A 27,945-nucleotide genomic window follows, 5' to 3' on the forward strand; every position below is an offset into this window, starting at 1 on the left:
AAACTTGTGATCCTCCTGCCTCAGCCTCCTTGTAGCATGAGCCACCAACTTGGCAGGAAGGAATTTTTTTTTTTTTGGATGGTGCTGGGATTGAACCCAGGGCTTTGTGAATGCTAGGCAAGCACTCTTCCAACTGAGCTATATCCCCAGCCCCAGGAAGAATTAAAATTTTTTTAAAAAAAATGTTGATGAACCTTTATTTTATTCATTTATTTATATGTGGTGCAGAGAATTGAACCCAGTGCCTCACACGTGGTAGGGAAGTGCTCTACCACTGAACCACACAGCCCAGCCCGGAATTGTTTTTTAAATATATATTTTTTAAAATTGTAGATGGACCCAATGCCTTATGTCATTTATTTTTATGTGGTGCTGAAGATTGAACCCAGTGCCTCTCATATGCTAGGCAAGTGCTTCACCACTGAGCTACAGCTGCAACCCAATAATTTTTTTTTTTTTTTTAAAGAGGAAATCCTCTGCTGTGTGACTCTGTGCATTTGGCATGAAATGGGTAGATTTGGGTTATTCCTTCAGAACTTCTCCCACCACTATTGGGTAGACTGACTCCTTAGGACCTTAGCCTCGTGTTGTGGAGTTATGACTGGCTTCTCGCTGGGCAGAGGAAAAACAGGGAAGAGCTTCTGCCTGTGGGGGAGGACGAGGATGGTGGTGTGGCTTTCCACCTGGGGATTCTGGGCCTCCTTCCACTTCAGTGTTTCAGACCTTGCCTCATTCCTGTTGGTGAGTATTTTTCTCATTTGTTGCTAATGAACAGTGCTGAGACATTTTCAGAAGTGTGCCACCATGGATGTGAACATTTAGAAAATGTAGGCTGGTGTTTGGGCTAGAGTTCTAAAGTGGGCTGGGTCATTGAGGTGGAAACCATGTGTTATATTCATGCCGTCCACACTGACCCCACAGTCATCCTCTCAAGTCTCTCAGACATGTGTTTCCATTGGTCAGGCCTTTTTTTTTTTTTAATATTTATTTTTTAGATGTAGATGGACATAACACAATGCCTTTATTTTTACGTGGTGCTAAGGATCGAACCCAGGTCCCTCCCGTGCTAGGGGAGTGCTCTACCACTGAACCACAATCCCAGCCCCAAACCACCCCTTTTTATTTAGAGACAGGGTCTCACTGAGTTGCTTAGGGCCTCTCTAAGTTGCTGAGGCTGGCTTTGAACATGCAGTCCTCCTGCCTCAACCTCCCAAGTTGCTGGGACAACAGATGTGTGCCAATATGCCCAGCCATAGTCTTGATTTTAAAATGCTATTTTGGGGGGGGGGGGACTGGGGTTGTGGCTCAGTGGTAGAATACTCACCTAGCATGCACGAGGCACTGGGTTCGATCCTCAGCACCACATAAATGTAAAATAAAGATACTGTGTCCACCTAAAACTTAGGAATAAATATTAAAAAAAAAGATGTGGGGCTGGGGATGTAGCTCAAGTGGTAGCGTGCTTGCCTGGCATGCGCGCGGTGCTGGGTTTGATCCTCAGCACCACATACAAATAAAGATGTTATGTCCGCCGAAGACTAAAAAATAAATATTAAAAATTTCTCCCTCTCTCCCTCGCTCTCTTTAAAAAAAATAAATAAAATATCATTTGGAAAATACCTTTATTTGTTTTTATGTGGTGCTGAGGATCGAACCTGATGCCTCACATTGCAAGGCAGGCGCTCTACCACTGAGCTCAGCCCTAGCCCTAAAATGCCATTTAAAAAAAAAATTTTTTTAAATTGTTGATGGACACAATATCTTTCTTTATTTTTATGTGCTGAGGATCGAACTCAAAGCCTCACAGTGTAAGGCAAGTGCTCTACCACTCAGCCACAACCCCTGCCTCTAAATGCCATCTTTGTACCCGTGTATAGGAAAGCCTTATTCTGTTTGTTGTCCAATTCTTTGTGCATCATGTGGGGTTTAATCAGGGAAACACACGTCTCCTGAAACACGTGTCCTTATGTTGCAAACGTTCAGAACCCTTTCTTTTAGTTTTTCAAAAAGCCCTTAGTAATTACATGGATCTATCTTTCTTTCTTTCTTTCTTCCTTTCTTCCTTTCTTCCTTTCTTCCCTTTCTTTCCTTTCTTTCTTTCTTTTCGTTGGTACTGGGATTTGAGCCATATCCCCAGCCTTTTTTGTTTTTTTATTTGAGACAGGGCCTCAGTAAGTTGCTGAGTCTGGTCCTGCCTCAGCCTCCTGATCTGCTGGGATCACAGGTATGCACCACATGCCCAGCCCCTTTTCTGATTCTTGACTTGGTCTGGTTTTAGGTATTGTGCCGTGGCAGGACAAGAAACCAAATCTTCGATGGCTTCGCTGGTGGCATATGATGACTCTGATTCAGAGGCTGAAGCTGAACCTGCTGGAAGTGTGAATGCTCCTGGGCATATGAAGGATGCTTCTGGTGTGGCCACATCTCCCAGGCAAGACTTTACATCAGGTATAATGGATGTGACAAACGAAGGGGCACAGGGTACAGAGCATGGTCCTCATGAAGATCCTGGGGAGCATCGTCTCCCCCTGGTTCGGCTCTGGAGAAGGGATCCAGGATCTTGCCCCAGCCAGAGGCTACAATGGCCTGTGAAGGAGCCGGAAGTCACCTTCCCCACCAGTGAGCCTTCTCGCCCCTCTTCTCTGTGGACGTGTTGTGCTCCTGCTGGCCACATGCCCCTGGCAGCTGCCCGCCTGAAGCAAGTCAGACTCTCCTGGGAGTCCCCTGAGCCATCCTTCTGTTCTCCAAACAGATCTGAAGCCACAGGCAAAAATGCCATTTCTTTTCAGAGGAAAAGGTGTGAGGACTGTGTCGTACCATACACCCCAAAGAGACTGAGACAGCTGCAGGCATTCAGCACAGAAACAGGCCAGAAGAAAGATGTGGAGCTGCAGAGCCCCTCTTCAGGTTGTGCTCCCGCCCCTCTCTGTGTGACCCCCAGAGTGTCCGAGTTGATTCAGCCATATTTGAACAGTCAGTGCAGAGAAACCAGGGTGCCCAGGACCGTGCTTTTCCACCTGCGTGGCCACAGGGGCCCCGTCAACAGCATTCAGTGGTGTCCTGTCCCCTCCAGGAGCCACATGCTCCTCTCCACATCTATGGACAAAACCTTCAAGGTAAGGCTGGAGTGAGCTCCTCTCAGACACTCTTGGGGACAGACTGCTGGGTTACTTGTGGGCTGGGGTGTGGCTTAATGGTCTTAGTGCTTGCCTGGTATGCACAAGGCCTTGGGGCAAAAAACCAGCATGGCAAAAAACCCAAAAGAAACAAAAAATTCCCCCAGGGTGTTTTATTTGTTAGCGTTGTGGTGGGCACAGGCTCCATATTCCTTGTTGGAGATTTCTGTCATTTTCTTTGGTGCCTCCTGCCCTCTGCCCTTTTCCTCATGCTCCCTTGCCCAGGCCACCAGAGCATTCAACAGATTATGGTAGAGCCAGAAGATACACTCTTGTTTTTTTTTCCATAATGATGCTATATTATCTGACCATTGGATTATGTTATGATTTGTTGAACCCCTTCCCTATCGTTAGACAGTGAGGAAGTTTCTAGTATTGAGTTAGGCTGCAGTAACGTGCTGCTGTACGAGTTTTGTTCACCCTCCTGGCCTGGTGCTTCCTTCTGATGGCTCCTGGGAGGAGTGTAGGGCTCCTGGCCTTTCCAAAGAGTGGCCTGTGTGCACGAACCCGCTCACCCATGCTCACCAGCACCCACTGTTAATGTTTTAATGATATATGATGATGCTTCTTTGTGCATTACCTTGAATACTAGTGAGGATAATCAGCACTCAGGTTTTTTTTTTTTTTTTTTAATGTATTTTTTAGTTGTTGGACATAGTACCTTTATTTTATTTTAATGTGCTGCTGAGGATCGAACCCAGTTCCTCACACATGCTAGGTGAGTACTCTACCACTGAGCCCTAGCCCCAGCCCCAGCACTCAGGTTTTTATAATGTAGCTTTGGGGGCAAAAAAAAGAAAAAACAAGTAGGGCAAATGTTCTGTTGACGCTGGGCGTGGTGGTGCAGGCCGGTGATCCCAGCTACTGGGGAAGCTGAGAAAGGCGGAGCACAAGTTCTAGGCCAGCCTAGGCAACTTGTTAAGACCTGGTCTCAAGATGAAATGAAAAGGGGGCTGGGGTACCCCTCCGTGGTAGGGCGCTTGCCTAGCACATGCCAGGCCCTGTGTTCCATCCCTAGCACCACATGCACATGTGTACACGCAAGAAAGAAAAGTTCTATTGAATGAAACATCAGTGGAATTAAACATTTGTTTTCAAGAAATGCAGTGTCCGTGTTTAATTGAAGTTTGTGATGCTAACTTATGGCTAGCAAAATAAAAAAAGCAGAGGCTTGAAGAGCTCAAATTTATAGAATAGACAAAGGGAAGGCAAATACCAGTATCTGTCAAGCACCTCTTAACCAGCTGCTTTTAACTAGCTGAACTGAAACCTGGAAATCACATGACTTTCCTGTTGGAGGTTCTTGGCTTCAAATTAATTTTTGTGACGAGGAGCTGGTCTCCAGCTCACGCTGTCCTGCTGAGTCTGGTGTGTCACCTGTGAAGGGCATAATTGTGCCTTGTTGTGATCCTGTGAGAAAAATACTTTTAAAAGCACTTGGTGCAGAGCTGGTGCCCACAAGGTGTTAGTAAATGTTGCTATTTTCGTCTTCCTTTCCTCAGAGTTCTGGAACTAGATTATCTAAGTCCTTTTATCTGCAACTTATGTTTTGAACCTGTTTTCCTATGAGTGTTTCCTTGAGATCCTCCTGCTTCAGCCTCCTGAGTAGTGGGGTGGCAGGTGTGTGCCCAGCCCAGGAGGCACTTTCTCATGTAAAGAGAGGAAGCTGCAGAGTAATGGCGTCTTAGGGATGAGCTGAATTTGTGGGCATTGTTACTAGGCAGTTGGTCCAAGTTCTGAAGGAACTCATCTGGACTCTTCTCTGGCAGAGCGAATGGAGCCGAGCTCATGCTCTGTCTTCAGCTGGAGTCTGGGACTCTTCACTGAGGTCTGAGGTGCTTCTCCTGCCATACTGGGTCTGTGAAAGCTGCTCAGGAGGCCCTGGGTGGTCTTAACGTGCTTGGATTGATTTGGGGTCTTGGGGTCTCTCAGCTCCCCTCCCTGAGAGTCTGCTCCTATAGAGGCCAACAGGCCAGGGGAACCTATTGGGAGGGTTTCTGGGGGCCCTGGTGGGTGTGCTCTGTCCTGGAAGTGCCTGGCTGTCCCTGGAGTCCCAGGGTGCCTCCTGTCTTTGAGCTCACCTGTTTGCTGGGGCCTCTTCCCTGCTCTTCACTCTCTCTAAGGTCCCTGGATTTCTGCTGAGTGGCCAGCTGATCTGTGGCTGTGTGTGAGGCCGTGCTGCAGCTGCAGGAGAGGTTTGGCACCAGGCGGGCAAGGCCCTGTGCTGGGGGGCCTGACATTGGAGGTGTTTTCACACCAGGCTCCCCCCCCAAACCCCGGCCTGGTGGTGGAACCCTGCTGTCTGGACTCCTTCCTGTTCTGTGCAAGTGTCAGTTGCAGACCCCTGGTCCTCTCCCTCATCTCTTGCTGCAGAGGCCACTGCACCCTCACTACAGAGGCACTCCTGCGGGGCGCAGGTGTGGGTGTAGTTAGAGTGGACAGGGCTCAGGGTCTGGTTTCATCTCCAGCAGCATTTTTTTTAAGTATTTTTTTTTAATGCCTTTATTTTATTTGCATATGGTGCTGAGGATAGAACCTAGTGCCTTGCATGCGTGAGGCAGGCGCTCTGCTACTGAGCCTCAGCCCCAGCCCCAGCCCTCCAGCATTTTGACATTGGACAGGCCTGTGGCCTCTGGGTGGGAGAGAGGTCTGATGTTGTGTGCCCACAGCACCTAGTGTGATCCCTGGCCCACAAAGGGTGGCTCCCTAGGGAGTGAGGGTCACTTCTCTAGGACTGGACATTCTGGCAGCCATCAGGAGCATAGGCCTGCCACTGACAGTGCCTTCAGATGAGGCTCTGGCCCTGAAGAGATGTGCGTGAACTGAGTGTGACCTGGCTCACCTGCCGGGGACCAGACTCTATTTCCCGATGGGGAGAGGTAGCCACGGAGCCCAGTGAGGACTGGAGCCCAGTGAGGACTGGCCCCCACCTGGAAGCATATTGAAGTGCTGTCTGGAGTGGAGCAACTTGGCCAGGGGATCGCTTTTGCCCCGGAAATTTAGGTTTTCTCAACAGAAGCATCTCCATGATAGTTTTTGGTCAGAGGGATTTTGAGTGGGAGCAGTGGTATCTGGGTGCTAGAGAGTAGAATGATGTCAGGCCTGGTGTCCCTGAGGATGCAGGAGGACTGCTCCTGCCCTGGAGGACCTGATGGCAGAAACCCTGAGCAGCCAGTCAGCAGTGACACCTTGTGACCAGAAGAGGGCGCAGTTGGTCCTACTTGGAGTGGCAAGAAGCCCTGCTGCTGGCGTTGGTTTAGCACTGCAGACTGTGCTATTGCTGTGCCCACCTGTCCAGAGGAGGGCTGTGTGCTGAAGATGACATTGCTGGCATGGGGCCTCTGGGGCTACCAGGCAGCTTCTAGGGAGCCCTACCTACTCTATTTTGTAGCCCTCAGGGTATAGCCCCAAGGGTGGCTCTGGAAGTGGCCCCAGGGGCAGAGCACATGTGCAGTCCTGGGGTTGGGTCAGTGCCGACTATGGCTGCTAGGTTTATATCTCCTGGGGTGTTTGGAAATCAAGGCTTTCATACGCTGTGGGTGCAAACCTCAGGTGGAGTCCTCTGTGCTTTAGGATACCTGGGAGTTTTCAGGGATTGGGTTATATGGCAGATCTGTTTTGGACAAGTTGATTGAGCAACTTGGATGCCAAGACTTGAGCTTGAATCCTCTGTGCCATGTCATGGGCTGTGGTCTCTTGCAAGTCATTTCACTTCTCTGGGCCTCAGTTTGTGTGTCCATGAAGTGGCACCATATGCGTGCCCCTGTGGGTTCTGTGCACAGTAGACGCCTTGGGTGTGAACTCTGTGGGGTGGTGCTGGGCTGGTGTCTGTGTTCAGTGTGTGCTGGGGTCTTGATCTTTCCAGGAATCGTTTCCCTTCTCCAGCAGAGGCGGCTTAGGTTGCCTTAGTAGCTTGCTTGATTCTTAAGCTTCTTGAGCTTGGGAACCCTGCCAGACCCATTTTTATATTCTCTGTAGCATCTGGCACAAAATTTTGTACATGTTAAGTGATCAATAAAGATTTTAAAACATTTTCTGGGTTTTTATCGCACAGCTTGGGAAAATTGTACTTTGCATACATAAATCCAGTTTGCCACTAGGGGGCACAGTAAGACTTCACATCTGTGCTCACCCAAGCTTCTAGAATGTGGAAGAATCCTTGATTCAAGGTAACATTTACTGAGAAATGATTTCTTTTCTCATCAGGAGAAAAACAACCCAATCCATCTGATTAATCTAAAGAACGTGCAGTGCCAGTTCTTCTCCTTCAAGTGTAGCTTTGGAATTCATAAATTTCAATTGGGCACATTACAGTGGAAAGATACTTATTTTAATATGTTCTAAATGTTCTGTGAGCTGTAAAATATGCTTATATTAGTTTTGAAAAATTTACAGCCAGAGCAATTAAGTAAAATAAAACAATGACTCATAGTTCCGCACCGCTGCTCTGTTTTCTTTCCCGATGGCCCCTTCCTGCCCTCTTGAGGCGCCTGTATGGATTTTTCATGGCTGTAATCCTGGTGTGGATAGCCTTTATATACTCTTTTCATTTCCCAGTGAACTCATTTGGCTTTACATGTTTGAACACCCACCACACGTAAAAGTAGAATTCAGACTTTGATGCCTTTTCTGAAGGCAAAGGCCAGACGTGGTGTGTTTTACTAAACAGTGAACGTTTCTTGTCTGCCCTGCACAGGGTAAGCATGCAGGGTCCCCTGCCAGGCTCTGCAGATGATTCCCAATAGCAAAGAGCACGTTTCCTCTTTCTGGGGACCCCATCCGTGCATAGGAACCTGAAGTTAATACACAAAGGTTTTACAATAAAATGTATGGATTAGGTGGTATTTATTTTCTTTTATGAAATCATTTGCTCTAGCAGTGTTTTCAATAACAAGCTTCCATAAAATACTTAAAAAAATAAACCAAAACAATAACCCTTTTCAGTTTCGGTCATGAATTTAATAGATGCTTATTGTAAAGAAGCTCGGAGGATGCAACGCAGTGAAGTATGAAGGAGAAAACAGAACAGGTTGATAATCTCTACCTGCAGGCCCCGGCCTGGGCCACCAGTTCCTGCCTGTCTTCATACTGCATGGTCTGTGCAGTTTTGAAATCTGCCCCGCCCCCACCATCTTTTATAATGCTTATAAAGTGAGCTTTTCTTTCTTCTTTTTTGTACTGGTGATTGAACCCAGGGGCGCTAAATCACTGAGCCACATCCCCAGCCCTTTTTATGTTTTATTTTGAGACAGGGTCTTGTTAAGTTGCTGAGGGCTTTGCTAAGTTGCTAAGGCTGGCTTTGAACTTTCGATCCTCCTGCTTCAACCTCTTGAGCCGCTGGGATTATAGGCATGTGCCACTGTGCCCAGCTTAAGGTGAATTTTTCTATCTCATTAAATTCTTTGGAGTTGGGGCTGTAGCTCAGTGGTAGAGTGCCTGCCCAGCATGCATAAGGCATGGGTTCTGCAATATAAACAAGCAAAGCCCCAAAGCTTTCTTCAGACATATTCTAAACTTTGCTTCATCTTTTCCGTATTATTTCCTATATAATTTCCTGCTCTCAAATTTTAAAGCAACCAGTATTGCTGTGAACATGGGTAAACATAAATGTTGTCTTTTTTGTTGCCTTAATGCAGTTACAGAGGGCTTTGGTTAACACTCAGGCTTTAGTTAATAATAGCCTTCATGTGGTGAGTGCAACCTGAGTAGATCAGCAGACTTTCAGTCTCATTTTGTGTTGCTGCTTGGTAGCTGTGTAACTCGGGAAAAGTACTTAGCTTCTCTGATTCCCCGGTTCCTTGCTGGTAAAATGGGGATAATGGCTACCACGTAGCATTGTTGCTGTGGATATGAGATGAGATGATCTAAACCAGTGCCTGACACAAGCCAGAGGCTCAAGAAATGTGACCTTGGCTCCTGTGTGCCTTGCTGAGTGTTCACAGGCCGGGCACAGTTCCGAGTGCCCATCACCTCTTTTCAGGGGGCTTGAGGGGCCAGGGCTCTTCTTACTCCACTTTGCAGATGAAGAGGGTGAGGCACAACGAGGTCAAGGGCACACAGCTCATAAAGGATCGAGGCAAAATGGGACCCGACTCCCGACTCTGCTCTCTTGCCCTGAGAACAGAGGGCAAGAGGCATCCCTGTGCCTAAGTGGCTGCAGCTCCATCAGCTGCGAGTTCCCTGCTTCTCTTGGGAGTGTGAGGAGCAGGGCGATTTCCATGGTGGTCAGGATTTGCATTTTTTGTGGCGCTGGGGTAGGATTTGCGTTTTTATGTGTTTCAGGGTCCTCTGATTTATCATTGTTAGAATAGCTGGTTATGTTAGGTCTCTTAGGGGTGCCTGTGGAAAGTGATAGATTTCACAAAAACAAGGATTCATGGACTGTGCCAGGCTGTGGGTTCCGTTCAGTTCTGAGACAGTCGTTCTTGATGGAGTTTAGGAAATGAGATTGAGCCGTGAGGTGGGGTGTGGAGGAAGGCGTAGTGGAGCTTCATGCAGATGACTGGCAATTTATTCCAGGCACGAGGCGAATCTGTTGGAGATGTGAGGCGCAGCTGGAAGGAGTGGGGGCTATGTGGTGGGCGTCTGGTATTTGGGGAGTGAATGATGAACAGTGCATCGAGGGTAATTAGGTGAAGGCAGGAGAGAATGGGTGTGTGCGCACACATATGCACACCAGCGCATGCTGAGGCCCAGAGTGGGGAAGACGCTGGCCCTAGGGCACATAGCTCTGAATACTGCTTCTCTCCCTCCCCACTTTCAGAGAAAGTTGAGAGTCGTCTGAATTGTCCCAGAGGTGGCTGTAGGCTGGGTGACAGCCAGGCTGTTGAGCCTCTGGGAAGAGCTGTGAGCTTCTGAGCTGGAACCTTCCCGTCGTGGGAGGCGCAGTGTTTTTGACACTCTTCTCAAGTGAAAGCAGAGATGATTCTGCAGCCAACAAATGAGACATTTTCCAGTCTTCTTGCCTTACGAGCCTGTGCCTTACCAAGGCAGCCTTGGGTTGCAGGGGAGGAGGAAGCGGGCAGGGGCAGACCCAGCTTGCTCTGTTCTCTAGAACTTCCCTTCACGTAGCTGGGTAGTCTGGTGTACCTGGGCGGGGTGTGCGCCTGCACCTCAACAGCCACCGGAGGCCAAGGGAGAAAGCCTCTGTGCTCGGGAGAAAGCCTCAGCCAGTCTCATCCTGTTTTCATTCATTAAAGGAAGAAAAGAGCAATTTGGAAAAATGCTTTTAATGTAATTGAAAAAATGCAGATTGCAAAATTGGCAATCTGAGCTGAGACAGTCTCATGAAGTGTTTCTTGCTGCTTTTAGAACTTGGACACAGAAGGCTCTTAAAGGCGCCCTTTGAGGGCCCAGTGTTGGCAAGGTCTTTTTGCTCCTGAAGAAATGATTGTTGTGGATTTAGTTTGTTTTATTATGAAAGTGGTGAAATTTGGGGGGAAATGCCGAAGAAAGGCAGGTCTGAAAGGCTGAGCTGAGCCTGCATCAAGCAGGACTGTCGCCACGGCTTTGCCAGTGGCGTCTCCCGCCTTTTCCTGTGTGCACCTTCAAGTGTTAATCACACCGTCAACATTTTGTTCCAGAACCTGCCTTTAGAAATGCCCCCGTGTCTTTGTCTCCGAGGATGGGGCTGCGCTGCTCCAGCCCTGGCCCTCGCTCCTGGCCTTGCGTAGCTCTAGTCTGCATTCTTTGCTGTTCTTTCTCAGGTGGCCTGGCTCTGGGACACCTTTCCTATGAGGTTTCCTTAGAGGATAAAGGGGTTTCTGCCTCTGTCCTGCACCTGGAACACCCTGGAGCACAGGCAGGGAGGACGTAGGCAGCCCAGGGCTGCTTCGCCAGGGACCTGCCCTGGGCCTGTCTTCCTGGCCCCACACTCCCCCAGAGGAGTCCACACAGACAGCCCCACACCCCCTGCAGTGGCCAAGGCCTCTGTTCTCTGGGACTCTGATCAGTTTGGGTGTTCTGGAATATTCCTGGGTTGGGCTGTGAGTTTTTTACTTTTTCTCTCTTATTTTCTATCTTTTTGCCCTTTGTGTTTAATTTTTTTCTGTGAACATCCTTTTCCAGTCTTTTTAAAAATTTTAATTTCTACTTTTGCCATTAATACTTAATTTGTTTAATATTTTTTAGTTGTAGATGGACACACAATATCTTTGTTTATTAATTTATTTTTATGTGGTGCTGAGGATCGAACCAGTGCCTCACATATGCTAGGCAAGCGCTCTGCCACTGAGCCCCAGCCCCAGCCCCAATATTTAAGTTTTAAAAGTTAAAATTTAAATTCAGAAAATGTTGTTCTGTCATGTTTTTATATTCCAGGAGCCATTACCTATTTTCTGAATGTTCTTTTTTAAACATAGCACATCAGTTTTCATTGCCTGTTTACAGAGTCCTTTCTTAGCTGTCTGAATTCTAGGGAAGTTTTCTTCTGTCCTCTGAAATGTTCCTGCCCCTCTCCAGTTCCTGGGGCCTGTTGGTTTGGGGTCTGAGTGCCACACAGGAGCTTTGCAGCTGCTGCTATTCAGAAAAGAGAAACCTCCAGAACTGACCTGGGGCTTGTCACAGTGAGCTCAGGGTGTTCCTCCCACTGCTGGTGCTTCCCCAGCTCTGTGCTGCTCCGTGCCTGCTGAGGCCTTTGTCCCTGAGCTGGGAAGGGGCTCTGCTCCTCACATCCACTGTCATTTATGCGTAAAACTGACTGCGACTTCTGGCCCTCTGTGGCGACAGTTATTGCTTTTCTTTAAGCCTGCTAATTTATTTATTTATTTATTTTAGAGAGAATGTTTTAATATTTATTTTTTAGTTTTCGGCGGACACAACATCTTTATTTGATTGTGGTGCTGAGAATCGAACCCGGGCCACACGCATGCCAGGCGAGCGCGCTACCTCTTGAGCCACATCCCCAGCCCAAGTCTGCTAATTTAAAGGTGTCTTGTTTGGGGACCAGATGAGTTCATTTATGGACCGCTCCTTCAGACCCAGGATGGCACCTTGTGGATGCCAGACAAACGCCTGTCATCCTGGTTCTTGCCCATTAATCTCCCGCAGCCCTGTGCTTCGCTTCTCCAGGCAGTTTACATACTGACAGTATTGACCCTTTGTCATATTTCACCTCCTCCCCCTGGCCTGTGCCTTGTTTGACTGAGTTTTGGTATTAATTTTTTTCTAGCCGGGAAAACCTAACCTCTTTTGTAGTCAAGTCTATGGACTTTGCCCTTTGTAATTGTGCTGTGGCTCTCTAGTGTGGCACTTCCGTCCCCACGTGAGATCTGATAAATAGTCACCTATATTTGACCTTCATCTAGCAGTGATTAGCTTGAGCCAGTTTCAATTCTTGTCACTGGGTGCAAGGCAGGCTGTGTGCCACTGTGATGAATGTGCTCCGGGTGCCAGGGATCGATCGGCATATTAAGGAGCAGCACTGCCGTCCCCAGCAGCCCTGCTCCTGAGCTCCGCACACAGACACTGGCTACTCATGATTTAAAATGACCTTCCTATCTGGCTTAATCCACAGGGCATGGCTATGCTGTGGCTTCCCAAACCTTTCCTCAAACAAGAAATATTGTTTTGATCATAAAAGAAATACGCACTCTGGAAAAGACAGGAAGGTATAAAGAGGGGGTGGGAAATTGCCCATCGGCTCTTCACCCAGAGGCAATGACTGTAGATTTCGGGTGCGTTTCCATCCCATTTTAAAAACAGGAATAATTCAACGTGGTTGAGCTCTGACTGTGTATCTAATTTTGCCCCCACCCCCCGCAGCCTTGTGTTTAATGTTGTATGATTTACCGCATCGGTTTCCAGTGTGGACTGCAAACCCCAGGGGCTCAGACCCTTTCCAAGGGTCAAGACTGTTTTCATAACAGCACCTAGAAGTGATTTGCCTTTTCAGTCCGCTGCTCTCCTGAGTGCAGGTGGAGTTTTCCAGAGGCCGTAGAGCCTGTGCCCTGGCAGTGGATTAGATGCAGGCAGAGACGGGCCCGGCTGCCAGTGTTGAGCCAGACAGGGATGGAATCTGTGGAAACGCCAATAATGCCTTCTCACTGACTCCCTTCGTCTCAGAAAATCTAGTTGTTTTTATGTTTTTTTAATAAATGTTACTTGTGTTAACGTGTGGTAGGTTTGTTATTGTTACTTTTGCATAAGTTGGCAAATATTCTTAAATGTCCTCAGTTATCATTTCGGATGTGCTAGATGTCAGTAGCTGTAACACATGTAACTTGCGGCTTCTTAGTCATTTTAGACAGGGGGAAAGGGACCCAAAGCTCTGAAAACCACTGTTATTTATGTCTGTGATCCCATTTGGGGAGGGATGTAAATAACATGTTGGTAAAGACAGCATCACATTCCATCTCTGGGGCAAGTGAGTGGTTTCTGCCCAAACTGTGACAAAAGCATGATCCTGGGGGTCCAAGCCTTCGTCTGTACCCCTACCCCCTCTTTCCTTGCTTTGCCAACATGATCTCACTGCATTACAGGATGGTGGGTGAAAATCTCCCAGCTTCAACACACACCCAGATGTTGATTGTCCTTGCCTCACCAGCCTGTCACTGGTGGGGTCAGGCTTGGGATCTCTTCAGACACGCAGCTCTGCAGCCTGCTTTCCCAGCAGCATTCTCCCCTGCCCTGCCCACTACTGCACCATGTCCTCCGTGTGTTTGGAGGGCCAGCGCTTTCCGCCTATTCCATGGCGCTCTATGGAGTTGATTAGCTGTAATTTACTTAGCCGCCCTTGGACACTTAGGTGGTTTCTAATTTTCGCTATTATAGATAATGCTGAAGTGGTTATCTTCATGCATGAAACCCTTTTCTGTTGGATCATTTCTTTCGGACTGATTCCCAGAAGTGGGACTGCGGGGTCAGAGGGTAGTTCATTTTCATGGGCCCAGATACGTCTCCTGTCAGATGGCTTTCCAAAAGGATTATGCCAATTTGCACTGCCACCGCAAAGCCTGTGTAATAACCAACTATTTTGCTTAACTATCATGCCTAGAATTTTCCCTTGGAGCCCCGAGGGGGCAAAGGGCCTTATCTAAGTGAGCACGATCTATAATTATTTAGACTAACACCAAAATTGCTTTCAGAACATTTTTAACCTGCTGGGTCTAGAATTTAATTCGCAGGCACGCTAGTATTGAAAGTTTCACAAGCACAGTTCCTCCCCAGTCCTTGCGCGTGTTTACATAGCTAGCAAATGTAGGAGACCAGAGCCTTTATAAACACGAGTGGGCTCTGTCTGCACTACTTCAGGTGTTATTTTAAAAGGTACAAAAATACGAATTAAAACACATTTTTATCGTACCCTTTGGTTGGCAAAGTTGTTTGTTTTCGTCCCAGCCTCCCTTTGTGTTCGATCACCCTCATTCAGTTGGTCCTGAATTGCACTGGCACCTTGGAGCCTTGCCATGGTGCCATTAGCCTGGGGTGATGGTGGCTGTCATCAGGTGCTGCCTGGGGATGGGGACTTGATGTGCTCCTGTGGGCTCCACAGGCTAAGCAGGACCCAGGTGGGAAGTGTCGTGAGGGAGAACTTTCCCACTCTCAGAGCCAAAACTCTGGGGAGTAGGTGGAAGGGGAGCGGGGTTGAGTGTGGCTGGAGCCTGTGTCACTGGTGAACTGGGGATGCGTGTGTCAGGCTGGGCCAGGTGGCAGCTCTCCCATGGACAGGGCCAACATGGCAGTTGTGAAGTGCTTGGAGAGCACCCTTGATGCCTTTGAGGCTGAGCGAGGGGGGACGTGTGAAACCACTCTGCAGATCTAAAGCCCTTACAAATGGAAGGTATTACCAAGAACTGCAAGCCCGGTTTATTCTGTAATTGCCTCCTAAGCTGCCTTCAGAGCACGTGAGGCTGGCAATCCAATTTGCCTTCAGTCGCCTGGCCTCACTGATGGAACTGTCCCGTGGTGCCCGTCCAGCAGGCCTCTCGAGGCTCCTTGTGGCGTGGCTTCCTATTTTCCGGGTCAGCGGTGTGCGGTCGGCTAGTGGTGGTCGAGGTGCTGGACTTGGGGCCATTCGTCTGATGAGCCTGAGTCCCCTCCTGCGAGGCTGTGTGGCCAGGAATTCCTTAGGCCTCGCTCGAAGTTGGCTGTGGTGCAAACAGAGAGGGCCGCAGAGGTGACCAGAGAGATGGCTGTGACGGCAGTGTCAAAAGGCCTGGTCTATCCATTTCTTTCTTCATTTGGTTACTGTCTTCTGACTGCCACTGAATAAATTCTGGCTGTGTACCAGGTCCCGGACTCTGAGGCACCAGATCCATTCCTCTGTGAAGAAGGTCTGTGAGGGCAGACTTCAGAATAAGAAGTCTGAAGTCTGAAGACAGGCCCTCCAAGGGCCACCTGTGTTGGGACAGCTAATCCAGAGGAGAGTGGGGTGGGTGGTGTGGGGGCAGCACCCTGTGGCACCCACTGCATGTGGAGGGAAAGGAGCCAGGAGGGCTGTCATGTGCATCTCCTGGACCTGTTACTGGCTGTAGGCCTGGATGCTCAGTGTACACAGCTGACTGCTACTTCCTGTGCTGTCACAGGACTCCTTTGCATTTTCAGCTGGGCCAGGGGCAGTCAGTGAAGTCAGAATCCCATTTTGAGGTCTGACTCCAGCCTTGCACTTTCTAACTCTGTGGTTCAATGTAAGTCATTTAATTCTCTAGGCCTTAGTTTCCCCAACAGAAAGTTAGGGTCAGTGATGGCACCCACCTGGGTCTTTGGAGGATTAAACAAGAGAACTCGTGGATGACCCTTAGGGGAGTACCAGGCCTGGGGCGACTACTCCCTCTGTCAGCTGGCTGCCCTGCGACAACATCTTTGCGCCCATTTTACAGATGAGAAGACTGAGGACCAGAGGAGGGGCATTGAAGGACATGGAGAACCAAGCAGAGAGCTGGCCTTTGAACTCAGCCCCTCTTGCCTCTGAATTCTGGAACTGTTCTAGACACCTCCCTGCTTGGAAGCTCCAGAGGGTGGTCATGTGACTGTGGTAAGGCTCTTCATCTTTTTGAGTCCTAATGGGCTCACCTGTAGATGATCGAGCGCTTCGTATGTTCTAGGATAGCAGGGAATGTGCTTATTCCCTTGTGGTATCTCTAGTTCCTGGGTACATAGTAGGTGGCTAGAGGATACTTGAGAATGAATGAATAATTGTGCCTGCTCCATCTTCCTGCACTGACTGCCCTGTGAGCCTCAGGGAATTGGAGACTCTCAGGCGGGCTTAGCCACACTCCCTGACTTCAGTCCCTCACTGAAGTCCACACAGGTAGCATCCCATGGCTCTGATTTGCTAACTATGACAAGTTTGCACAAGGGCCTAGGAAACTGCACAGGGGGCTGAGTCCAAGCCATGATTGTGCCCCTCTGTTGAAATGTTTGTATTTACGTTCCCAGGTAATAGTCTTGGGCTGATGCTTGCAGCTGTGTGTTGTTTAATTATTACTTATTTATAAATCATAAATCCAGAAAGGATTTGAGGAAGCTTACCATAAAAGATAGGAACACAGTAAAGCTGTTAAAATAAAACAGGCCATTAAAGCTACCCTGAAAGGAAAAGGAGCACATAAATCAAGTGCAGAGCTGACCCTTTGCCTGCCGTGCACGAGGCAGGTCCAGGGCCAGAGGCAAGGCTGCCTGAGAGAAGCCAACAGGAGTGGCCCCCATGGGGCCCTGGTCGTGTGATGAGATGTGGATCTGAGGGGAGACAGGAACAGTGTTTATGGGAGTCAGCCTGGGGAGAGAGGTCCCATCTCATCCTGCTCATCCTGTCTGCTCTGCTCTGTTCTGTGCCTCAGTTTCTTCCTACTGGATGGCAGTGATGAAGAATTGCCATCGGGAGAAGTGGACCTGGCCTGGGAGAGAGCTTTTGTGGTTAGTCTGACCTATGTGAGCTGTAATTGTTGTAACCAGGCAGACAGCTCAAGCCCTTCACTCAGGCTGCGGCAGGGAGGGGTGTCAGGATGGGGTCTCCCCGCATGCCTTTAGTCCTGTCTACATTGACACTGCCGAGTGTGGCCTGTTCATTACTGTTTAAAAACACTCACGGAGTTTTAAGTAAAGGGAACATACTTTTTAATTATTTCCCTGCTTGTCTCCAGCAATGCTGTTGTCAAGGAAACCAAAACCTTTGAAAAGCTTTTCTCAGGTCGGGAGAGGACCCTTGTGCAGCGCTTATGCTATCTGTGGGCCTGGAGTGTGATTCGCCAACAGAGTCTGTTCTTTCAGAGGGGCTTATTTCCTTTCCTTCCCACAAACAGAACCTTCCGGCCTTTTTACAGAAGAGGGAGGGCTGTTACTAGTATTTTCTGTTTGAAAGAATTGCCTGCATTCTTGACCATAGTATTTCCTTCCTCCAGCATCTGTTGTGAGACAGGGGTGCTAGGCTGACAGAGGGGCTCAGAGACGGGTGTGGTGTCACCGCTTCCCTAGGGAGGAAGCAGGAGCAGGGGGCAGGGCAAATCATGGCTGCTCTGTAGGGTGGAGATTAAGATGCTCTGGGCATGAAGAGCAGAGTCACAGAGGCTGGGGGACTTGCAAGGAGGCCACAGAGCCCTCACCCCTCCATGCCTCCCTGTGTTCTGGCCTTGGAGGAGCGACGCGCTGGGAGTCCGTGATTCACTCGGCTGCTGGAGTGCAGCTTTCACTGTAATTGTCGCCAGTGTTCCAGTAAAACTTTATGGTAGGTGAGCCCCATTGAGGGCATTGGTTTTATATGATAAAGATAAATCATTGTTAGAAACACAGGAGTCTTACTTTCAAACAGCTCTTGTTATTTTTCTTGTAAAACTTTAAAAAATAATTTCAGGTTTATAGAAGAGTTGTAACAATAATACAGAGTTCCCATATGCCCTCCTCCCTCCACCCAGCTTCCGAGACGTTGACGTCTTACATAACCCTGATAGTGCTTTCCAGGCCGGGAGCAAGCATCCCTGAAGCCCTGTTAGCTCCGGACGCCTCTGCTTTCCCAGTTCTCCACCAAGGCTGTCTCCATTCAGGGTGCTGTGTTGCACATTGAAGGCCCTTGTCGTTACATAACATGTTTTGTTTAGGGGGTTCTGGGGAGGAACAGACTGGAGCTGGCTGAGCCCTCCTCCTGGCCCCTGGCTGATGTCCCTTGTTGTGGGGACCAGAGAGAGCCAGAATGCCCTAGCCAAGTTCAGACTGGGTGGTGCCTGCTTCTCAAGACCTGTTCTTCCCTGAATCATGAACTAGACCCTTGGGCCGCATGGTGTGGGGCTGGGAGCTTGTTGCTGAAGGCCTTGGTGCCTCGTCCTTGATGATAGCTGGGTACTCAGAGCAGTCTTCTCGCTCCTTTTCTTTTTTTCCTTCAGGGTTTAACCCAGTTGGCCTTGCGGGCTAGCGCTGACATTAGTGAGTCTGGAGTTAGACTGCTCACCCTGCTGATGTCTTTACCCATCTTTCCTGGGGCTTGTCAGGTTATTGAGTGTGTCTGGAGGCAGCAACTGAGAGTTGACACTTGTGCATTTAATAAGTGTGATGAGAGTGCTCTTTGCACACAGATAGATGCACATGTGTCTGTCAGCAACTGCCCCACTCCCCTCTCTCCTTTCTCCTCCCCTCACCCTTCTCCCCTTCTTTCTCATCCTTTCTGTTTTTCTTTTTCCCACTTCCCCTCCTCTGCTCTCCCTTGGCCCTCTACCTCCACCTATCTCTTTCCTCCTCTGCAGCTTATTCTCCCTCCCTGTTCATTTCCAATTCCCTTCTTCCATCCTTTTCCAGCAACAGGCCAGTGAAGCTGTTGCCACGGAAACGGAAGCCTAGCAGAAGCTCTGCTCTGCTTTCCCAGCGCTGCTCAGGATGATGATGATGACGCAGATCATGTTGACTTCTAGAACCAGCTAAGCCCTGGCCTGAGGCCTCTGGGGGCACTTCATCTTCCAAAGGCCAAACCGATGCCACAGCTCATAATTCTGTTCAGTAGATGGTCATTTTTCATTTGGAAACTTCAAAATTTGACAAATCTACTTCCCTGTTGCTCTAGAAAACTAGTTTCCACCAGTGTGAAAGACTCCTGCACGTACTTACATCAGCTGAGGGGACCAGTGGGGGGGGGGCGCAGGCCCCACTTCAGCTCATTGCCCACTGGGGAGGACTGTGCACCTTTGTGAATTGTGGGGGGTGGGAAGGAACAATTGCTGTTAAAGAACGTGGGGGGAAGAGAAGTCTAGTTGGGGCCTTAAAAAACTTCAGCTACTTGGTTTTATTCAATAGGTGTCCAGTTCCAGTTCCAAGACTGAGTGGGGCCAGGAGGGTGCAAAGCCTGTGCCCTGCAGGGATATCCTGGCTTATTTGTCAGTGATTGGGGAGTCCAGCTATTGTTGCCTGCAGAAGATCTGCCTGCCTGCACGTTAACTAGGCTTTGAGGCCCCTCAGGGCAGCCTGCCACGGCTCCGTCCTGGTTTTGACAGGGGCCCGGCTTGTTGGCATGAGCTAGGATTTGGAGTTTTGCCACTCAGCCAACACTAGCTAACAGCCCAGTCGGGAAGAGTTAGCTCCTGGATTACGTTTAAGTTAGTCCTTATTCCCAGAGGTAGCTTTGTTTAATAAAAACCTTAAGCCTTTATTACTGCACTTATGGGCACCCTGGCTCCAGGGTGTAAAAATAAGACTTATAAAATTCAAACATTATTTGTGAAAATGTAAAAACATTTTCATTAATACAGGGTGTGATAAAAAGCACGGCACTTTCCATCTGTGCCTAAATGCTCTTTCTGCACTAGGTCTTTTCATTTTCATAGTCGCCTCGAGCATGTTTAAACGTAGCCCTTTGAGAAGTGAGTGTCAAGGGAGGAGCCTTTGGTGTGTGAATGACTTCATGACTACCCACAGTGTCTCTGGCCAGTTGCTGTGACTCCAGTCGGTAATGGACCACACGCTGCAGTCACTAATGGTGGTGATCTGGGAGTGTTTTGTTATTGTTTTTATTTTAGAAGAAAGGTTTGAAATTAGCATAGTAAATCTCTGTGGGATTTTGGCAAATAAAAGAATATTCACGTTAAAAACAACTTTCAGGAAAGATGTATGGTGATGAATAAAACATCAGTGAGTGAAAATAAGCGTGTTTAATTATTCAAGTAGAAGTAGTAATTTAAACTAATTATTGCTTGCGGATTTCATAATTCAGTTTTTGTCTCGCAATAATATTTCCTCTGGGCCTCTGGGGTGCGTCGGTGGCTGCTCGCCTGTGCCTGGGGTGGCGAGGCCTCCTGCCTCCCCGGAGGCTGAAGTGAGCCAGCCAGCGTGGGGTCTGGTCGCTGCACCTGCCCAGCGTCCTGGTGCCCTCAGTGCCACCAGGGCTCTTTGTGCTGCCTAATTTAGCATCTCCTGTTAATCACCTCCTTCTTTGGTTGATTCTGGAGGCTCAGACCTGTATTGCCATTGAACTCTTAGCACCTTGGCTGCTGGCCTACTTCCTCCCCCCAGTGTCCTAGGCTTCCCTGGCGAGGGTGGCCTTGACCACCCTGCCCACGTCTCCACAGGCAGGTCTTTGCCTTCAGGGCTGCTTCAGTTGAGTAATAAAAGAATATTCACGTTAAAAACAACTCTCCCTTGGGAGGCATCCCCCACTCCACTGATGGAATCTAATTCTCCACTGTAGCTTGGTAGTACCAATAGATTCTGCAGTCTCTCTCTCTCTCTCTCTCTCTCTCTCTCTCTCTCTCTCTCTCTCTCTCTCCCCCTCTCTCTCTCATATCTTTATTTTTATGTGGTGCTGAGGATTGAACCCAGTAACTCATACTTGCGAGGCAAGTGCTTGACCACTGAGCCCCAGCCCCAGCCCCAGCCTGCAATCTCTTTTAAAATTTTGGGTTTTTTTTTTGGGGGGGGGGGCTTATTTTTACCTTGTTTTCAGTTCTAGAGGGACAACAATCACCTGGAGGAATTGAAGATACTAGAGAGTGTGAGAAGCAGGGCGACTGAGCTTCCCCTGGGCTCCCCCCAGGGCCCCCGGCTGCTCCTGTCCACTTGAGACCCTCTGTCCTCTCCTCAGGCCCCTTCACTCTGGACTTGCTGGGGCTGGATGTCACTCTTGGTGTGGACGCTGGGAGGGGTGCCCTCCTGGGGTACGGCTGGCACAAGCAGGTGTGGATGGAGGAGGAGTAAGTGCTGAAAGTACTTTGGCTCAGTCGTTCGAGGCTTTTAAAACCCAGTCATTACTGTGGACTCTGTGAATGCCTGTGATGGCGCGGAGGCTTTCCGAACCTCTTCATTACACTGATGCCGCCTGAAACAGATCTTGACAATTCAGGTGAATTATTATTCTTTCCCTCAGAAGGTAAAAGGAAAGCTTTCTATTTGTAACTTCTTCCCAAGTGCCCTCTGTCAAAAGGTAGTGACATGTGACAGCCGTTATTACCTTCGTATAATCATGTACCATCCATCTCGTGCCCCAAAGCTTCCTATCTGTCGTGTTGGAAGTACCACCTTTATTTAAGACACTTGCCCCCTTTCCTTTGTTATTACTTTCTTCTTTGAAAAAAAAAAAAAACAAACCTGACTTTCTGACTATAGGAATGTTCTGGGCGAGGAGTGACTCATTTCTTTGTAGTTTATTGCTATGGGCAAGGATGAGACAGGTGGGCCCCAGGGGTGAATGGAGTAATGAACCTGGCTGCCGGGACCCAGAGGTTCACTTGTGGTTCTGTTGCTTGCTGGCTGAGGTCCTGGGAAGGCTTTGGGTATTGGTTTCCTCACTTGGGAAACAGGGAGGTTCAGCTGTGTTCTCTGAGGCTTTTTAAGGCTGAGGGGTTGTATGTTCTCTAAACTGGCCTAGCATGGTAAGGCGATGAGAAGATCACAGGTGGCCCTGAACCCTTCCTGCAGAGGGGTTGGCATGAACATTCACAACTCTGCGTTGATTTTCTCTTTATGTGACCTCAGAGAAAGTCATTAAGCCAGCAGAGAAAAAAGTTCCCCAATGGCTTGCAGCCACTGTGGAGCAGAGCCATAGGCTCCGAGGACATGTTATGGGTCAGGGACAATGGGAAGGAGTTGCTGGGGACCTCCACATGGCCAGAGTATCAAGGCACCTGCTCATGCTTTCCTGAGATGCCAGGGGAGCATCCACATCAACCCATCCCTGCAAGCTCGTGTTTCATGGCTTGTTCTTACATCTTACATTCCATTTGGTTCTTTAACTAGGTCCAATGCTGAGGTTATGAATGATTTTTAAACCAAAGTATCATGCGAGACTGGTTTTCCTGGATGGTTTAACTGTGGTAAATGCCAATCCTGGCTTCCTCTCTTAATGAAGTCATGTGTGAGGAGGACAGCTGGGGTTGGTGAAAGGTCTGTTCCTCTGAGCAGTCATCAGCTGAGTCTTGTTGTATCTGTGACCCTGTCTTGCCTACCCCATAGCTTTCATATCAGAAGTGCCCAACAAATTGTTGAGGTAAATTTAATATCCTGCGTGGATTTATCTGATCTCCCCTGTTTGATTGTAAGCCTCTGCAGGGAGAAGATACCATGCTTCCTCATTTCTTTGAAAAATTAATTTTAGGAATAGAAATTTGTAAATTCAGCAGAACATTAAAAAAGAAAAAAAGATGTACAGAGAAAAATGTGCCCCCCTGTCTCTACCAGGCTCGATGCCCTGATTCTGGTGAGTCATACCTGCTTCTGTGTGTCTCGGGGCATCCTGCCCCACTGCGGGAAGCAGAGCTGACTGGGCCACATTGACTTTGTGTGCCTGGCTGCTTTTCCTGCCCAAACATGTATGGTCCCGTGTCAGGTAGGAGTCAGAGGTGAAAGCCTTCAGAATTGTGGGATCACTGGGACTCCCAGCAATGAGCTGGGCAGTCTTGTATTTGAGCTGGGCTCTCTCCAGCCTAGGCCTGGGGAGGACCCCTGCTGCTCCCCTGCTGTCTTGTGAGCGGTGGGGCTGGCTAGCCTGCAGGACAGTTGTGCATGATCAGCAAGATGGCAGCCCGGAGCGATGCCCGCAGTGTGGCACAGGCCAAACAACTTCTGGTTCCTGTCCTGTGCTTAAAATTAAAGATGGAAAATGAATATGTATCATTTCGAAATGATAATGTAAAATCAATGCGGAGGTGTGATTCCATTAATAGATTGCTGATTAACTCAACTTTTTAGAAGCCCATTTGTTGCCCAGAGTGACGCTGGCTGGAGCGCAGTAGAGCTGGAATGGCACTCCTGCTCTTCTAATTGAAACGCATGTAAAGTGCTTGGCCCTCAGACTTCCATCGAGATGATTGCAACGATCAATATTCCAGTTTGCTTGGCTGGCAGCTTCCAGGGAATAAGAATGGATGATGGACCCAGGGAAGCACTGCCAAACAGAGCATTAAGTTAATTCCCATTTGCCGGTTTCTGGCGTGCCTGATGGAGTGCCCTGAGGAGGACGGGGCCATGTTGGTGCAGACTGTCAGGCAGTGTCTGCTTTCACAAGAGTTCCAGGTGGCCGGCTCCCTGAGGTTCACTTCTGGTAGCCATGGGAACTCACATCTGCTCAGTTCCCACCATGCACCCAGCGTAGGACTGGGCATCACACATGGCCTATCCTCCTGAAACCCCTGACATGCTGATGGCATGCCTGTCCTGCAGATGAGGACCTGGGGCTCAGAGAGCCTCTGGTACAGTGCTAGAAGATGGCAAAGCTGGGACTAGAGTCCAGGAGTCACTGGTTTCCAAAGCCTGTGTCTGTTTATCTGCTTTGCTGCCTGGAAGGAGTAAGTCAGAGGTTTGGAAACTGGAGCCTTGTTTTCCTGGAGAATCAAGGGGCAGTGAGGGCTAGACCTTTGAAGCTGAGTCCCACCGACTGTTTCTCATGCTGGTTCTACTTTGACCTTGTTGTGGGCAATGCCCCTCCTCTAACAATTTTAGCTAGAAAATGGGCCAGGCAAGGAGTGCTCAGGCTTTCAGGACAGTAGGGTCTGCAGGACTCTTTGGGGAAACGTGAATCCTTCCTATCTCTCCAGTGTTCCCTCCCAGGAATAGGGTCCACTGGAGGCCTGGGTCCTGGGGACTCACGGTATGTACAAGTGCCCCTTTTGCGTCCTTCTGCTGACTGAGAGAAGCTGATCTAGACATTTCTCTAGGGCCAAGATCCTAACTCCAAAGAGCCAAGCATATGCTCGTCTCCTCCAGGCAGTACTCTTTCTCTCTTGTTCCTTAGGGGTATCCACTCCCACTCCCTGCAACTGTAGCCTTGCTGGGACCATCCTGCCTATGAGTGACAGTGGCCCTTCTTTCCTTGTTCCAGTGTCTGAACTTGGCCCTGATGCAGTTGGACCCTTCCTCTTGACCCTCCTGACTGGCATCCTCACACTCACCTTGTCTTTCCTGTGCTGGAGGAATCGGTCCTCTTGCCACTGCCCCTGTGCATGTTAGCTGTGAAAATCAGCTGCTGCAGAAAAGCTGAACAAGGGGCCTGGGAGTCCCCTCTGCGCCCCCTCTTATAGAGGCTCTGGGGTCCTGGTCAGGACCAAAGGTGGAGGGGTGGGGTATGCTGAGCTCCCTGGAGGATCAGGAATGCTGCTGCACATCCTTAGCATTAGCTCATTTGTAGATACCCCCCCCCCCCCTAGCTTTTGTTTTTATGGGGGAAATAGACACTTATTCTGGAGCTCTCTGCATGGAGGCCTGCACTAGCAGGACTACTTGCAAGAGGTAAGCAGAGACCGTCACTGGGAGGAGGTGGTAGGTGTGCAGGGCCCAGCTTTCTGTTGTGGGTATTGGTGTTGTGGCCACCCTCCCTGGGCCACAAGCTCAGTAGCCCAGGCTTAGTCATACTTGATTGCAGAACTTTTTGGTAAAGGGTTGATAGTGAAGCTTAAGGGAAGTGGCTGTGCATGGGCTTGTGAGTTTCTCAGGTGCTTTAATGGGGCACGAAGAGATTGTACAGTCTGTTTCCTGACATGTTCGTCAGGTACAGCTCAGGCTGCAAGCAGAGGGTGTTCCCTGCCTATACAATGCAGGTGTTGGGTGGACATTTGGGTTATAAGCCAGAAGATGACCGAACGAGGAAACCATGGGGATAGAGTAAGATCCCCAGGCCAAGAGGCAGACAGAAACGTGAGTTGAAGATAGCAGCAATTCTGTCCCTGGCTCTCTCCTTCCTCCTTGCTCTTTCGACTGCAAGGAGAGGCAAGGTGTGGGATGGAGCCTGTGTCAGGGCTGCTTCTATGCAGGCAGCCCTTGTAGAAGAGTCTGGAAGAGTCTGATGAAGTCCTTCCAGGGGAAGGTCCATGTGCGGGCTCACTGCAGTTAACTTCTTCATGGTAATCAGAGAGTTTCTGAGAGATTAGGTATTGATACATATTTGGTGCATAGATATTTAATTTGCCTGTGTTCCTGAGAAGTTGCTTTGAGATTCTTACTGATGAGCTCACATTTTCAGGGTAATTGCCCTTCATTGACATTAATAAGTCCCGTTTACTCAGGCTCATACATCCCAAGAGTCTAGGAGGCAGTGAGGAAAAGCCATTCACTCAGAGCCCTCCCCATCTCCCCAGCTCAGGGAAGATGGGAATTGGGACCCAGTGAGTCTTGGGTTCTAGCCAGGGTTAGTGGTCACAGGCAGGGCTAGGTAGATGGCTTTAGGCTCTTCTGCTCCTGTCTTCAGGGTACCCTTTTGGAAGCTACTGCATTCCTAGGGCAGTTGCTGCTGTTGGTTGAGTATTACATGCAAATCAAAGAAAATATTAAGGCCACTATCCCTGGGAGCTCTGGTACATTCCTTCTGTAGGCTTTGGAGGCAGCTCTCCCTAAAGCATACAATTATTAAGAGTAGGGAACACAGTATTACACTGATGCCCAGTTTTGCTAGGTTGAGTCTTGGTGCCAGAGATTGGGTTGGGGATGGGGAGAGTCAGTCTCCCCTTGAGAGCTCGTGGTGGTGCAGACTGTGCAGGGCCTTCCAGGCAAATAAGTTGAGAAGAGTCATAGGACCTTTGGATCTGATCCTGATGGGAGTGGAAGAGGACATATGGACTGTTCTTGGGGGGCAAGTAAGGGGCTATGGGCAGACTGAGGGTCATGGGAGGCAAGAGCACAGATGCCTGCCCATGAGGAATAGAGAGCTGATGATGGCAGTAGCCATGGGGGTTGTTGGTGATGGCAATGGCCGTTGGGGTGATGGTGATGTCAGGGGTCATGGGGGGGGCAGTGATGGTAATTGTGGATGGCTGGTGGTAGCAACAGCCATTGGGGCAGTGGTGATGGCAATGTCATGGCGGGGCAATGATCACAGTTGTTGGATGGCTGGTGATGGCAATGGCTATTGGGGTGGTGGTTATGGCAGTTGCCATGGGAGGTATTGGTGATAGCAGTGGCCATTGGGGTGGTGGTGGTGACAGTGGCCATGGGGAACTGGTCATTAGGATGGTGGCAGTGATGATGGCCATGGTAGCTGGTGATGGCCTGGTCTGCAATGGGGGATTGGGACTTTCAAGACAGGGTGATGAATCTGGAGTTTTCTTATAGGAACTGGGAGCCGTGGGAAGTCCATGAACTGGTGTGCTTGGAATTGGAGCGGGTAGCCCTTGGGAGGCCTCTTACCCCAGGCTCTATGATGATCTAGGCCTGAAGACAGGCAGGTGGTGGTAGGGTTGTGTTTGCCCCAGCTCCAGATAGCTCTGCCACTATTCCCCTTCTTCCTATAGATTCTCGAGATTTGAGTATAAACATAGTTAAAATTTAGGGGCTTAGAAAATCCTGTGTTTATTGAAAACCCACTTATTTTGCATACTGAATATTGAATTTCAATATTGCTCAGCCTTGTGTGGTGGTGGGTATTAATGTGGAAGAAAGCTGTGATGCAGGAGGATCACGTTCTGTATGAGAGGATCTGTGCCCACCAGGATCTGAGCTGGAGCCCTCACCCCCTCAGTGCTGTCTCCTTTCCCTCTAGGCCCCCCTTTCCACCCCACCCGCTTCTAAAGCCGGAGGTGAACTGGGGGGTTATGAATATTTACGCAGGCTGCCGAGGGCCTGGTGACGCAGCTGAGAGCCACGCAGTGTTTGGTGACTCATCAGACCTTTTCCAAACACTTGTGATATTTTGCTCCTCTGAAGGGACCAAAGTAATTACCAGCTAACGATAGCAGATGACGCCTGAGGAGCGCGCAGGCCTTCCGGATCGTCTTTTCTGTGCCTGGGGTGCTTTTTTTTTTTTTTTAATTTTAATCTATGTGAATTATTTTCTCTTTAATAATGTTTGTTTTCTTCTGATTATTAAAATAATGTATGCACATTGAAGAAAGTACATAAATGCATTAAATAGGAAATAAAATGCATGAATTATTTTTCTATAACAGTCACATTAAGTATGTTTTGCTTGTTGTGCAAAGGCAACTTGGAGCATTGGACTCATTTGATTACAGGGCTTGTTGAGATGACTGTGGTCAGTGGTTTGTAGCTGTTTTTTGGACACTCCAAGGGCTTTCTTGGGGCCCTTAGGGACTGCCTCCAGGGAAGGAAAGCTTGGGGGCCTGAGAACCCCAGTCTGCACTCCCCGCCCCATCCCCCATAGCTCTGTTGCTCTCTGCCTCATGACTGAGCCCTCTCAAGGCTGCCTTGGGCCAAGTGCCCTGCAGCTTGAGACTCAGTGATCCAGCTGTGTCTTACTTTACAGGCGAGGAGCTCCAGGCCACTGGGGAGATGTGGCTGGCCCAAGGCGATGTAGTGGCTTGGGTCTAGTCTTCATGCTTTCTGACTCTGCATTGCCTTTTAGAATATGAATCAGAGGAGCTGAGGTTGGGCTCAGTGGTAGAGCGCTTACCTCGCATGTGCGAGGCCCTGGGTT

The 27,945-nt window shown here is 49.1% G+C and overlaps 1 protein-coding gene across 6 annotated transcripts in view; it reads left to right on the top strand.

Annotated features, from left to right (window-relative positions):
* Wdr25 (WD repeat domain 25) overlaps positions 1 to 27,945 on the top strand; it is a 134,495-nt gene that overhangs the window by 3,774 nt on the left and 102,776 nt on the right. For 4 of the 6 annotated variants that reach the window (XM_048799330.1, XM_048799328.1, XM_048799332.1 and 1 more), the window contains 2 exons: positions 2,279 to 3,116; positions 4,946 to 5,032. In XM_048799330.1, the coding sequence (XP_048655287.1) occupies positions 2,316 to 3,116; positions 4,946 to 5,032 (888 nt within the window). In that variant the 5' untranslated portion in view covers positions 2,279 to 2,315. Of the gene's footprint in view, positions 1 to 434; positions 742 to 2,278; positions 3,117 to 4,945; positions 5,033 to 27,945 lie in introns of those variants that run through there. The other 2 variants (XM_048799331.1, XM_048799333.1) reach the window with 2 other exon arrangements.

Source organism: Marmota marmota, unplaced genomic scaffold (assembly GCF_001458135.2).
Source record: "Marmota marmota marmota unplaced genomic scaffold, marMar, whole genome shotgun sequence".
NCBI lineage: Eukaryota > Metazoa > Chordata > Mammalia > Rodentia > Sciuridae > Marmota > Marmota marmota.